At 45.5% G+C, this 15,740-nt stretch overlaps 1 protein-coding gene across 1 annotated transcript; it reads left to right on the forward strand.

Annotated features, from left to right (window-relative positions):
* Positions 1-3,339: 3,339 nt before the first annotated feature.
* LOC126471325 (cuticle protein 21-like) lies at positions 3,340-14,637 on the forward strand. Its single transcript, XM_050099448.1, has 2 exons — positions 3,340-3,351; positions 14,050-14,637. Exons 1-2 carry the CDS (start codon positions 3,340-3,342, stop codon positions 14,635-14,637), a joined length of 600 nt encoding a protein of 199 aa, XP_049955405.1.
* Positions 14,638-15,740: the final 1,103 nt, after the last annotated feature.

A 15,740-nucleotide genomic window follows, 5' to 3' on the forward strand; every position in this document is an offset into this window, starting at 1 on the left:
CATTTGGCTTATTTAAATATTTGCGTTTGCCTTTTGGCAGTGCTCCCGCACCCGTCATTTTCCAACGGTATTTGGAACAGTTGACTGCTCAAGTAAAAAACTGTTCAAACTATTTGGACGATATTGTCGCAACAGGTCATAGACCTGAAGAACACATTGCCAACTTGCGAGCTTTGTTTTGTGTGTTATCTGATGCAGGACTAAAGTGTAGACTGGACAAATGAATTTTTTTAAACCTGAGTTGCAGTATCTTGGTCATTTCATAAACAAGTCAAGGTGTACATCCTCTTCAGTCACATTTGTTAGCCACACGTGACCTGCCAGTTCCTCCCAATGTCACAGAATTGTAGTCAGTCTTACGGAAAATGGACTATTACATTCGATTCATACCGAATGCTGCACAAATCGCAGCTCTCTTGCATCACAAAAATGTCCCCTTTCTTTGGACAGATGAGAGCCAAGAAGCTTTTCAAAAACTTAAAGATGCATTGCTCAGTGATCGATGCTTGGTTCACTTTGATCCTGACAAACCGGTTGTTGGAGTGCTTTCACACAGAATTGGTGATAAAGACAGGTCTATTGCTTTCGCATCAAAAGTTCAGTGTAATTATCCACAAACAGAGAAAGAGGCACTGGCTATTGTGTATGGTGTCACCAAATTCCACCACTGCTTGTGTGGCAGAAAATTCTACTTAGTAACGGATCACAAGCATTTGAAGACCTTGTTTCATCCGATGAAATCGGTTCCTGTACAAACTGCCCAAAAATTGCAAGATGGGTTTTGTTGTTGCCTCAGTACCAGTACGAGATTGTGTGTCGTTCGACAGCTCAACATAGTAATGCGGACGCACCGTCACGTCTTCCGATTGGCCCTGATACAGACTTTGACGCTTCTGCTGCATCTTGATGTCACATTGATGTTCAGGATTCTGAATCGCTTCAATCTTTTCTGCTGAACTACAGGGAAATTGCGCAGACCACGGAGGCTGATTCAGATTTGAACATTTTGCTCACATGCATTCGCACATCTTGGCCTCGTTCCTTGCATAGCATAACGAACTCTGTAGTGGGCCTATACTTTGCACGTCGGCGTAGCTTCGCTATACAGAAAGGATTGATTCTTGTTCAAAATGACAGTGGACAATGTGTTGATCCCTAAAGCTTTGCAAAAAGAAGTGTTACAGTTACTTCACCAAGGACACCGGGGGATTGTTCGTAAGAAACAATTAGCGCGTCGACACTGTACTTGGCAGCGATGGACACCCAAATAGAACAGATGACGTCACAGTGTCACGCATGTGCGGAAAATCAGTCCGCTCCGCCACAAAACTCTCTGCTTGGCCTAAGTCGTAATTACCACGGCAACGTGTGCATATAGACTCGTTGGTTGATTGTGGTTGACTCGTATAGCAAGCTTCCTTTTGCTGTGCCAATGAACTCGACAACGTCACGTAGGACAATTCAGGTGTTGTCCTCTATTTGTTGCCTTGAACCGTTCCATCCACAGTCAAACATATTAGTGGGCAAAAAAGTAACTTAAAGTTTATAGCATTACTTTCTTTAAATCACTGGTCTATGCGAGGGTGTTCCTCCAGTTCTGAGTAGTCGCAATAATAACATATGCAATGTGGACCGTGTAACATTCATCAAATTCCTTCCGGTCCCAGTGGAAACTCACCCTTCTTGTTCATTTGAATAGCAACTAGAGGGGTTAGTAAAAGCACTTGGAGACATATTTAGAACCAACTAGACTCTACATCCAACTGGTATCGGACGTACTGCAATCTGATTCTCTGAAATTTGGCAGACCTTATTTCTACATATGGTCAGTAGAATATCTGCTCAAAGCTTAAGATGAATGTCATTTCGACAGAGTTTTTTACAATCCATCCTCCTTTATCTTACGTATTGTTCTAAAGCAGCTTGTTTCACTGTAAGTTCTCTCCAGCTTTATAAAAATACGGCTTTTGTCAGTACGGTCAGTTGCACATTTGTTAGCCTTTTCTGTCATTTTTTAATGTAATCTGCAGAAGTCTGAAATGTAGCGAGGGAACGCTGGTGAAAGTTTTTCATGTTAGAAATTCTTCGTCAAAGGGAAAATTGGACATTTCAACAATCAACAGTGGCATGCCAGCAGTTGAAAGCCGTCGTAAGACAAGTTATATACAAAGATTATTTACTTATTTACCATGTAATCCATTCGCTTATATTGGTGTCCACTTAATACTACCTTACTGCACAATACTGTTTTAAAAAATTCGTATTCAGTGATATGTCCTTTGCCTGTGCTGCATTATTTTAACGAGGCACTTCAACGTCATGGTGCAGATGTAATTAAATTATCTAGAGAAATATTTGGAATACCGACAATAAATTTGTCCGTCTCAGAGGGCGCACAAACAGACTGGTAATATGGCAAAATATACAAGTATTCCGACTGTTAATTGGCATTTAATTTATCGATTGGTAAATAAGGTCTAATTAACGCTTGTTTGCCAATCTCATAAATTACATCAACAATTGCTTGTAAGTATTTAATCACTTACCTGTAACCCCAGTATAAATGCCAACATTACATTAAATTTTTCTTGCAGTTGAGACTTAACGCCCTTCTTGCTCATTATTCAGTGTTCGATGCATTTAGGCTCAATGTATTCAGACTCTGTGAGCGTCAAGATAAACCTATTAAATCAAATCTCTCGAAAAGACAATCTGACTCATACTGTATCTCTGACACAAATTGCTGACATTTCCCTAAAACGCAGATCACATCAAACAGGGCTTTCACAGATGTCTGAAATGAAAATTATTAACGAAGATAACAATAGTGGCGATGAAACATAAAAGAAATCCTAGTTTCGTGGTGCTTTTAATATTATAAGCTGCAAACACAGTTTCTCCTCGTTGGCGTCACGAAATAACGGTGCGTAGTAACGTATTTCTTCTGCGAAGGTCAATATTTCTCCTCAGTGTAATGTGTCAAGTAATGATGAATGAACGCAGGGACACGCTATGGACAATAAGAGATGTCTGCGCCGAGACGCAAAGCGGAGGGCGTGTAAGATAAGGCGGTGAAAGCGACATTGGATGCTGTGGTGTAACCGCGGCCGGCCGGCTTTCGACAGAAGCGGGGCGCCGATTTCGGTCACGCCCCGGGGCTGAAGCCGGGGTCACTCCAAATAGATCGCTGTAACGCGTAGACGCACTGAGCTCAGCTGCCGGCCACGCAGGCGTGGTCAATTTTGAAAGAGCACCCGATTACATCAACTGGACGTCCGGCCAGGTATATAAGACCCACCCGGGTCCAGAGAAGCCAACAGTCAGTTCACATCCACCACAATGGCAGTCACGGTAAGCAGCATTCTCGCTCTTACGTTGTGCTTATTTCTCTTCCCGTAGCAGATTGCACTTTTTTCTTGGCGTCTGTCCAACAGTAGTATTGCAGCCATCTTGTGACAGTCGTCTTTCCACGGTCGGTTAGTCGAGACCTACAGCTGTCGTGATCTTCCCGTTAATTACTTGGGGCGTCTATGCACCAGGACTCACCGAAATGGATGCGCCCTCGTCGTCAACGTTATACCTAAATTGCTATGCAGTGGTAATGAAACTCTGGCAGATTAAAGCTATACACCGCATCAGGTTTCAATCTCGGTCAAGGGAGTTCCACGGGCATCTCCCACTCAGACTGAGGCCATAGAGCACGTTTCATGGGCAAAGCTTCAATCTGTCGCCTCTTCTTTATGCATTCTCCTGCACAGTGTTCACACAGCTAGCCCCTTTGGAAAGAGGTAGACTATACGGTAGAAAATGTACGAGCTACAGCCCAAGAGTCTGTTTTCAGTTTGCATAGAATTTGCATTGTAACTATAACTGGTTTTAAATTATGGGTGCTGGTTCTGGAACGCAGTTCGAGCCCTAGTGCCCCGAACAATTATATATTTGCAGAAAGTTTCCTGATAGCGTGCACTCGGCTGTAAAGTGACACTGATTTTGGTAGCAGTTAACGACTTTCTCGCGCTTATTATTTGACCACGGTGACGAATGTAAGTGAAATGTGTCCTTCTTAAATTACATTCCACTTGACAGGACGGTGGATGAAAGACAACTACTTCTTTCCGGCGTGCTTTTCAGGTTTTTCACAGGCCTCTTTTTCTTACTATCAATGTACAAAATTTATGTTAATTACTCTCCTTGTCAGAAGCTCAATCAAACTTTCAGTCGCAATCAGATATGATACAGAAATTTTTTTGATATGTAAATTCCTAATACACCGGAATATGGAGAAGCAGTTTATGTGATCTACAACGAAATTTTCTTTAAAAATTATAAATATAGTGTATGTCAACACACGAGCCGGAAATAATTTTAAGTAAAACGTCACTAAAGTACTGTTAATAGTCCTTATTTATTATGTTAGCAGTTACTCCTACATTTAATCTCGTAAATAAATGAACTAATGGAGAATGCCAGAAGTTTCACGAATGTGTATTTGCTTGTCTACTGTTGTTATACAAAGCATTAGCCAATAGAAGGTGAGCATTTACAGATTAACTTCACTTATATAATCAGAATGACAAATGCAAAATAAAAGGCAATGAAACGTTTGCCTCTTCTAATATTTCTTCCACGTTATTACGACTGTATTCGAAATCGCATAACTGCTACTCTGTTAACTTCGCTGTTCGGTGCATCAACGTATCAGAATGTATACACAGAACGTTATATTTATCTATCGTCAACAAAGAATGAAAGAACTTAAACCATCATCGTTTGAACATATCTCGAACCTCCCATACTAGTTCGAAAACAACGTCATAATTACGTAAAAGGCATTGTCCCTATGAAGCAAATCATAATGTATTGTACAGGGTGTTTCAAAAATGACCGGTATATTTGAAACGGCAATAAAAACTAAACGAGCAGCGATAGAAATACAGCGTTTGTTGCAATATGCTTGGGACAACAGTACATTTTCAGGCGGACAAACTTTCGAAATTACAGTAGTTACAATTTTCAACAACAGATGGCGCTGCAAGTGATGTGAAAGATATAGAAGACAACGCAGTCTGTGGGTGCGCCATTCTGTACGTCGTCTTTCTGCTGTAAGCGTGTGCTATTCACAACGTGCACGTGTGCTGTGGACAACATGGTTTATTCCTTAGAACAGAGGATTTTTCTGGTGTTGGAATTCCACCGCCTAGAACACAGTGTTATTGCAACAAGAAGAACTTTTCAACGGAGGTTTAATGTAACCAAAGGACCGAAAAGCGATACAATAAAGGATCTGTTTGAAAAATTTCAACGGACTGGGAACGTGACGGATGAACATGCTGGAAAGGTAGAGCGACCGCGTACGGCAACCACAGAGGGCAACGCGCAGCTAGTGCAGCAGGTGATCCAACAGCGGCCTCGGGTTTCCGTTCGCCGTGTTGCAGCTGCGGTCCAAATGACGCCAACGTCCACGTATCGTCTCATGCGCTAGAGTTTACACCTCTATCCATACAAAATTCAAACGCGGCAACCCCTCAGCGCCGCTACCATTGCTGCATGAGAGACATTCGCTAACGATATAGTGCACAGGATTGATGACGGCGATATGCATGTGGGCAGCATTTGGTTTACTGACGGCTTCGTCAATAAACAGAACTGGTGCATATGGGGAAACGAAAATCCCCATGTTGCAGTCCCATCGTCCCTGCATCCTCAAAAAGTACTGGTCTGGGCCGCCATTTCTTCCAAAGGAATCATTGGCCCATTTTTCAGATCCGAACGAAACGATTACTGCATCACGCTATCTGGACATTCTTCGTGAATTTGTGGCTGTACAAACTGCCTTAGATGACACTGCGAACACCTCGTGGCTTATGCAAGATGGTGCCCGGCCACATCGCACGGCCGACGTCTTTAATTTCCTGAATGAATATTTCGATGATCGTGTGATTGCTTTGGGCTATCCGAAACATACAGGAGGCGGCGTGGATTGGCCTCCCTATTCGCCAGACATGAACCCCTGTGACTTCTCTCTGTGGGGACACTTGAAAGACCAGGTGTACCGCCAGAATCCAGAAACAATTGAACAGCTGAAGCAGTACATCTCATCTGCATGTGAAGCCATTCCGCCAGACACGTTGTCAAAGGTTTCGGGTAATTTCATTCAGAGACTACGCCATATTATTGCTACGCATGGTGGATATGTGGAAAATATCGTACTATAGAGTCTCCCAGACCGCAGCGCCATCTGTTGTTGAAAATTGTAACTACTGTAATTTCGAAAGTTTGTCCGCCTGAAAACGTACTGTTGTCCCAAGCATATTGCAACAAACGGTGTATTTCTATCGCTGCTCGTTTAGTTTTTATTGCCGTTTCAAATATACCGGTCATTTTTGAAACACCCTGTAGATGGTACTGCTTTGGAAAAGGTAGTTTCTCACAGGAAAGAGATCTAAAGACAGCCGAAGTAAGCTGATGCAATTAGAAATCTAAAGAGCGTTGTAGTAACAGATGTTCCTGAATTAACACACAGTTTAATAAGAATACAGTTCTGCCAGAATTGTGATAATCGTTCTAAATCGTTCAATCCATCAATCAGCTTCGAAATTTTATTTGATTCTGACGTAAGTCATCGCTGTTGAGAATTATAGAGTGAGTAGGAGGTAAGACAATTTGCAACGGAGAGTATAACAGAAGCTACGTTACTGTCCCGTTTCTAATTTATAGGGTTATTTTCATACACTTATGACTGTTAGATGCCTATTTTCAGACTATTGCTTCAACGAAGTGCTATTTACACTCCTGGAAATTGAAATAAGAACACCGTGAATTCATTGTCCCAGGAAGGGGAAACTTTATTGACACATTCCTGGGGTCAGATACATCACATGACCACACTGACAGAACCACAGGCACATAGACACAGGCAACAGAGCATGCACAATGTCGGCACTAGTACAGTGTATATCCACCTTTCGCAGCAATGCAGGCTGCTATTCTCCCATGGAGACGATCGTAGAGATGCTGGATGTAGTCCTGTGGAACGGCTTGCCATGCCATTTCCACCTGGCGCCTCAGTTGGACCAGCGTTCGTGCTGGACGTGCAGACCGCGTGAGACGACGCTTCATCCAGTCCCAAACATGCTCAATGGGGGACAGATCCGGAGATCTTGCTGGCCAGGGTAGTTGACTTACACCTTCTAGAGCACGTTGGGTGGCACGGAATACATGCGGACGTGCATTGTCCTGTTGGAACAGCAAGTTCCCTTGCCGGTCTAGGTGTGGTAGAACGATGGGTTCGATGACGGTTTGGATGTACCGTGCACTATTCAGTGTCCCCTCGACGATCACCAGTGGTGTACGGCCAGTGTAGGAGATCGCTCCCCACACCATGATGCCGGGTGTTGGCCCTGTGTGCCTCAGTCGTATGCAGTCCTGATTGTGGCGCTCACCTGCACGGCGCCAAACACGCATACGACCATCATTGGCACCAAGGCAGAAGCGACTCTCATCGCTGAAGACGACACGTCTCCATTCGTCCATCCATTCACGCCTGTCGCGACACCACTGGAGGCGGGCTGCACGATGTTGGGGCGTGAGCGGAAGACGGCCTAACGGTGTGCAGGACCGTAGCCCAGCTTCATGGAGACGGTTGCGAATGGTCCTCGCCGATACCCCAGGAGCAACAGTGTCCCTAATTCGCTGGGAAGTGGCGGTGCGGTCCCCTACGGCACTGCGTAGGATCCTACGGTCTTGGCGTGCATCCGTGCGTCGCTGCGGTCCGGTCCCAGGTCGACGGGCACGTGCACCTTCCGCCGACCACTGGCGACAACATCGATGTACTGTGGAGACCTCACGCCCCACGTGCTGAGCAATTCGGCAGTACGTCCACCCGGCCTCCCGCATGCCCACTATACGCCCTCGCTCAAAGTCCGTCAACTGCACATACGGTTCACGTCCACGCTGTCGCGGCATGCTACCAGTGTTAAAGACTGCGATGGAGCTCCGTATGCCACGGCAAACTGGCTGACAGTGATGGCGGCGGTGCATAAATGCTGCGCAGCTAGCGCCATTCGACGGCCAACACCGCGGTTCCTGGTGTGTCCGCTGTGCCGTGCGTGTGACCATTGCTTGTACAGCCCTCTCGCAGTGTCCGGAGCAAGTATGGTGGGTCTGACACACCGGTGTCAATGTGTTCTTTTTTCCATTTCCAGGAGTGTATTTACTCTGAAATGTCTACGTTAAATCTCTAATCGACCAGTCTCGAGTAAGCTAAAATATGGTCGGAATGAAGCTTATTGTGTCAGATCAAATTTCTAGGATTCTGTCATTTTGACACAGATCGCACAGTCTCTCGCGACATTACATAAGGAAAACATAGCTTTACAGGTCAGAATAATAAACAAATAATATCTTTTTGGAATTCTAGGTGAAGCATGTACTAATACAATACGATCGGTCATTGCAGTAGCTTATTCCCCTGTCTTCCAGTCTGACAACATTCCACACACCATGATAAAATAAGCTACGTAGTACGATAGTGTGCATATAAGGTGCAATTCATCAAATAGTTACAGTTTCTTTAAGGAGTTCCATACACAGTATTAGAAAAACAAGCTTCCTAGGAGGCAAATAAAGGTAATATAACAATTTGATCACCAAGAGACACAGAGTTTGCTAATCAGTAGGCTAAGACAGAGTGAAGCATCGGGTTTAACAGATGAGAAAAAAACTGCTCTAGTTGATTGGTTGGTTAATTTGGGGGAGGGAATACACCAGCGAGCTCATCCGTCCCACCTGTTTGGTGAAGGATAGGAAAGGGAACCGTCCCGGCATTTGCCTGAAGTGATTTAGGGAAATCACGGAAAACCTAAATCAGGCTTACCGGAGGCAGGTTTGAACCGTCGTCCTCCCGAAAGCGAGTCCAGTGAGCTATCCACTGCATCACCTCGCTCGGTAAAACTGTTCTAGTCCGAAGGTCGAAAGAGGTCTGACAGTAAAACTGTCAGCGAATACACTTGATTTCATCACAAATTTTCATCTTTCTTAGGCATACATGAAGCCTTTCATTGAGAACTAACAATAGCCGACGTGTTTTTTCCCCCTTGAAACTGGGAGGAGAAGGTCTCCCATGTTGCCGCCACGATTGCTTATTTCCGTAGATTTAGCCTTGCTTTATAAGAGCGTGCGCATTTTCGGATTTAATTTCATATACCATTAGCTTATATAGTAAGGACTCTGAAGGGTTTGGTTCATTAGAAGTGTTGTTCAAGCCTTATGAAACTTCATGAAGTTGGGCTGGGGCAATAGACGAAGGATTTTAGATTTTTACTGCAGGAGTTGTTTCAGTTAGAAGGCTGTCTCAAAGAGATACATCCCATTTCACAAGAATATATCATCTACATGAATCCATACAGAAACTTGGAAAATGGAATGATGGTATGGTATTGTTGGCCGGGAGGTGCTGTCCGGGGAAGTTCGGCCGCCGAGTGCAAAGCAAGTCTTATTTCAGTCGACGCCACATTGGGCTACTTGCGTGCCGGTGAGCAGGATGAAACGATGATGAGAACAACACAACATACACTACATGAACGGAGATAATCTCCAACCCATCCGGGAATCGAACCCAAGCCCGCTTGCATGGGAGGCAAGCACGTTACCACCCGGCTAAGCAGGCGGACTGAAAGTTGGAGTACAATTTTAAATTACGAATAGGACTACAAAGCTGTGACTTCCAAAATAACTATCCAAATTTACAAGCGCGTATCTTTTACATGCATTTACATGTCTTGGCATACTTTTTTACATGTGCCTACATCTGCATCTTCATGGTTATTCTGTAATTCACGCCTAAGTGCTAGGTAGAGGATTCATCGAACCACTTTCACATTATTTCTCTACCGTTCCACTCTTTAACAGCGCACGGGACAAACGAACACTTAAATCTTTCCGCGCGAGCTCCTATTTCCCTTATTTTATTACGATGATCATTTCTCCTTATGCGAGTGGGCATCAACAAAACATTTTCGCATTCGAAGGAGAATATCGGAGATTGAGAGTGAAAAGATTTCGCAGCAACAAAAAGCACTATTCTTTTAACGATCGCCACCTCAGCTCCTCTATTTCGTGAAAATACAAAACGAAAACAAGCTCCCTTTCTTTGAACTTTTTCGATGTCCTCCGTCATTCCTAGCCGGTAAGGATCTCATTTCGCTCAGTAACACTCTAGCAGAGGACGGTCAAGCGTAGTGTAAGCAGTCTCTTCAGTAGACCTGTTGCATTTTCTAAGTATTCTGCCAATAAACCGCAATATTTTTCGCCTTTCGCACAACGTTATTTATGTGATCATTCCAAATTAAGTTGCTCGTAACTAGTATACCTAGATATTTAGTTGAGCTGATAGCCTTTACAGTTGCATGATTTATCGTGTAACCGAAATTTACTGAATTTCTTTTAGTATTTATGTGGCTGACCTCACACTTTTCATTGCCACTTTTCACACAATACAGATAATTTGTCTAAATCATTTTTCAGTCGGATTTGATCTCCTTCTGTAAAACTTTACCAATCTTGGGGACTTTGCATTATTTTAATTTGGCATACTTTTCTCGTGGCTTCTACAACAGGGTTCTGACCCTTTTTGTGTACCATGGGGGATCAATATCATCTCTTATTAATTTATTTGGTATATAAATCTCTCAGCTGCCGCCGATTCTCTTTCTTCGAATTTAAGCCACATCTGGTCTATGCGTCCATAGTATCAATGTAGCTGTAGATGTAGAGTATATAAGGTAGTTTCCTTCCAATCGAACGCACATTGGGTAATGAACGAGCGAGCGGGTGAGCGAACTAGCTTCATTAGTGAGAGATCTACCGACAGCCACACCAAATGGAAACTTGCAACTGGCTCCAAAATAAAGTTCAGTTTTGATGCAAAAATTAAAATCCACCTCAAGATTTTCCCGTCTTCATTCATGTAGACAATATTGTCTTGCGAAATCGGGCGAATGTTTTTAAAACACCCAGTATATAACGGATATCTCAGAAAAAATAGATTAAATTCATTAGATATGTCCAATGTGTCCCATGCTATTATATTAATATCTTCGAAAGCTTCAAGACCACCATAATCTGCATGATTGCTTGCACCAATAGACACAGTTATCCCAATACTTCTTCCATATACATCATCGAGAAGCACACAAATGTCGAAGTGACATCCTTAAACACATTAGAACCTCCAATAACCCACTGTTTGTTTGGCTCGCCTGAAGCTTCGATTGAAACAGCCTCCAAGTTCCTGTAGACTAGAATGTAACGTCGAGGACGTACATAACGTCTCCTCGACGTTGTAGAGGCCTTTGAGCTTCAAAAAATGGTTCAAATGGCTCTGAGCACTATGCGACTTAACTTCTGAGGTCATCAGTCGGCTAGAACTTAGAACTAATTAAACCTAACTAACCTAAGGACATCACACACATCCATGCCCGAGGCAGGATTCGAACCTGCGACCGTAGCGGTCACGCGGTTCCAGACTGAAGCGCCTTTAACCGCACGGCCACACCGGCCGGCGCCTTTGAGCTTGGCAACAGTAACAGAACGATGCTTCTGCCACCAACATACATCACGCGTAATGAACGTAAATGCAAGACGAGAAAACTCAGAGCTCCTGCGAAAGCAAGTAGACTGTGGTTTTTTCCAAGCTCCATACACGAGTGAAACGGAAAAAGGAATGACTAACAATGGTGCAAGTTACCTTCCGCCATGCGCCGTATAGTGACTGGCTGAATATGGACCGAGAGACTTCAAAAAGTAACTAACTCATTATTATAGCAGTCTGCACTATACTTCATAGTGACACAGATACGTGAGACCATTTTTCAATATAGTCACCAAGTCTCTGTAAATAACGGTCGGAACGTTCTACCAATCGTTCAGTTTCTCGAACGGCAGAAATCCACTCCTTGCTCACCGAGCCATTCGCAAACTGCTGTCTTAGCTTCGCCATCGCTGAAAAATCTCTTTCCTCCCAAATGTTCTTCCAGTTTGCCGAAAAGACCGAGGTCTGGACTTCCCGATCAGTTTCACCCTTGTCTGTGCTGTCTCGGTCAAACTGTTGGCACGATTTCACTACGGCTGTACAAGACATCACATTTAGTCCATATAGTGACAGAATTTCACGAGGAATTCCCACAAAATCTAGAAATTTTGCCACAAGAATCGAACTGCACCTAGAACTTCAATATTGCAGTACGTTTCCAATTGCCGTGCTATTTCACTCGCAACCCGTGATGCACCTGTTATCCGTACCGCACCAGAACTGCGTCTGCAGGATACCCTGTGTACGTACTCTCTTCTGGCGACGCGCCATGCTCTTTGAGCTATGGTCTTGGCTTGGGACGACAGACGTAACTTACACTACAGGCCATTAAAATTGCTACACCAAGAAGAAATGCAGATGATAAACGGGTATTCATTGGACAAATATATTATACTAGAACTGACATGTGATTACATTTTCACGCAATTTGAGTGCATAGATCCTGAGAAATCAGTACCCAGAACAACCACCTCTGGCCGTAATAACGGCCTTGATACACCTGGGCATAGAGTCAAAACAGAGCTTGGATGGCGTGTACATGTACATCTGCCCATGCAGCTTCAACACGATACCACAGTTCATCAAGAATAGTGACTGGCGTATTGTGACGAGCCAGTTGCTCGGCCACCATTGACCAGACGTTTTCAATTGGTGAGAGATCTGGAGAATGTGCAGGCCAGGGCAGCAGTCGAACATTTTCTGTTTCCAGAAAAGCCCGTACAGGACCTGCAACATGCGGTCGTGCATTATCCTGCTGAAACGTAGGGTTTTGCAGGGATCGAATGAAGAGTAGAGCCACGGGTCGTAAAACATCTGAAATATAACGTCCACTGTTCAAAGTGCCGTCAATGCGAACAAGAGGTGTCCGAGACGTGTAACCAATGGCACCCCATACCATCACGCCGGGTGATACGCCAGTATGGCGATGACGAATACACGCTTCCAATGTGCGTTCACCGCGATGTCGCCAAACACGGATGCGACCATCATGATGCTGTAAACAGAACCTGGATTCATCCGAAAAAAATGACGTTTTGCGATTCGTGCACCCAGGTTCGTCGTTGAGTACACCATCGCAGGCGCTCCTGTCTGTAATGCGGCGTCAAGGGCAACCGCAGCCACGGTCTCCGAGCTGATAGTCCATGCTGCTGCAAACGTCGTCGAACTGTTCGTGCAGATGGTTGTTGTCTTGCTAACGTCCCCACCTTTTGACTCAGAGATCGAGACGTGGCTGCACGATCCGTCACAGCCATGAGGATAAGATGCCTGTCATCTCGACTGCTAGTGATACGAGGCCGTTGGGATCCAGCACGGCGTTCCGTATTACCCTCCTGAGCCCACCGATTCCATATTCGGCTAACAGTCATTGGATCTCGACCAACACGAGCAGCAATGTCGCGATACGATAAACAGCAATCACGATAGGCTACAATACGACCTTTATCAAAGTCGGAAACGTGATGGTACGCATTTCTCCTCCTTACACGAGGCATCACAACAACGTTTCACCAGGCAACGCCGGTCAACTGCTGTTTGTGTATGAGAAATCGGTTGGAAATTTTCCTCATGTCAGCACATTGTAGGTGTCGCCACCGGCGCCAACCTTGTGTGAATGCTCTGAGAAGCTAATCATTTGCATATCACAGCATCTTCTTTCTGTCGGTTAAATTTCGCGTCTGTAGCACGTCATCTTCGTGGTGTAGCAATTTTAATTGCCAGTAGTTTACTTTCTGAGGTCTCTGCGTATCTAGATGTAAATGTAGATGGGTGAAAGACTGTGATCGTCTCCCTAAATATACTGTATAAATTCGCTTTTAAATATCTAGCAGTTGAGATAAAAGGTGGTAAGAATCTGCCTCCTCCATTGTAAATGGCGTCCGAGGAGGAAAGGGACAAGCCGAAAAAGTTTAGGGCACGCATTAATTAAGCGGAGAGTGAGAGAGTGTCGTTGACTGCAGCTGTTGGTCCTTGCCGGAGCGCTGTCCGTGGCGAGCGCGGGTCTGCTGGGAGCCCCCGCCGTCGTCGCACCCGGAGCGCCACTCGCCGCCCCCGCCTACGCCGCCCCCGCCTACGCCGCCCCCGCCTACGCCGCCCCCGCCTACGCCGCCCCGACCGTCGCCGTCGCCCGCGCCGCGCCCGTCGTCGCCAAGGCTGCCGTCGTCGACGACTACGACCCGAACCCTCAGTACAGCTACGCGTACGACATCCAGGACGCGCTGACCGGCGACTCCAAGGGCCAGCAGGAGACACGCAACGGCGACGTGGTGCAGGGCAGCTACAGCCTGGTAGAACCCGACGGCTCCCGCCGCACCGTCGAGTACACGGCCGACCCAGTCAACGGCTTCAACGCCGTCGTGCACCGCGAGCCCGTGGTGGCCGCTAAGGCTGTCGTCGCCGCCCCCGCCGTCGCCAAGGTGGCTGCCCCGGTCGCCTACGCCGCCCCAGCGTACGCGAAGGTGGCCGCCCCCGTCGCATACGCCGCCCCTGCGTACGCCGCCCCTGCCGCCTACGCTGCTCCCCTGCACACCAAGGCCATCCTCGGCTAAACGATGCTTCATCTCATCCTCTTCCTCACGCATTTATGTTAATTCGCGCATTAAATTATTATATATTTGTAAATAAAGGAATTGCACAGTACACAATTAGTCCTTGTCATAAACTTACAAGACCGTACACGGACACACGCTGCGAGCAAACAGATTCGATGATTTCAGTAACTGCTCCGAATTTCTTAATTTCCAACTACGCGTAATATTCTATTTTTGGTTTTTGATAAATATTATTTCCAACTTCCTGGCAAATCTCATTTGTACGTAATTTTCTTGGCTCAAATGGCTCTGAGCACTACGGGTCTCAACGTCTGAGGTCATCAGTCCCCTAGAACTTAGAACTACTCAAACTTAACTCACCTAAAGACATCACACACATCCATGCCCGAGGCAGGAGTCGAACCTGCGACCGTAGCGGTCGGGCGGTTCCAGACTGTAGCGCCTAGAACCGCTCGGCCACTCCGGCCGGCGCAATTTTCTTACATTACCTTTGAGTAGGCGTAGGTTCTCCATTTTCTCCCAATATGGTTAATTTCTTCGTGGAGTATTTCAAAGAACACGCGTTAAATTCAGATCCTCTTCGTCAATCTAGCTTCTTTCGTTATGATCCGGCCACGCGGATGGCTTTCAAATGGCTCTAAGCACTATGGGACTTAACATCTGAGCTCATCAGTCTCCTAGACTTAGAACTACTTAAACCTATCTAACCTAAGGACATTACACACATCCATGCCCGAGGCATGATTCGAACCTACGACCGTAGCAGCAGCGCGGTTCCGGACTGAAGCGCCTAGCACCGCTCGGCCACAGCGGCCGGTCGGCTACGTGGAATGGAAGCTCCTAACCCATTAACTGATCATATGAATAGCAGGCACACTAATACCAAGTTCAGTGCTGAGAAAAATAGAGAAGGAAAATTGCCATTTTTAGATGTGTCTTTTGTACGAAAGTCACATGGGAGGCTCTGCCACACTATTCACCGCAAACTTACACACATTAAATTACACCTGAATAGACAAAACTTTCGTCATCCAATGACAAATAGATCAGTAAGTTTTAAACTCTGCGGAGACAGGGAAAGGAGAGTCGATGTGTTTGAG

This window comes from Schistocerca serialis, chromosome 3 (assembly GCF_023864345.2).
Source record: "Schistocerca serialis cubense isolate TAMUIC-IGC-003099 chromosome 3, iqSchSeri2.2, whole genome shotgun sequence".
NCBI classification, from domain to species: domain Eukaryota; kingdom Metazoa; phylum Arthropoda; class Insecta; order Orthoptera; family Acrididae; genus Schistocerca; species Schistocerca serialis.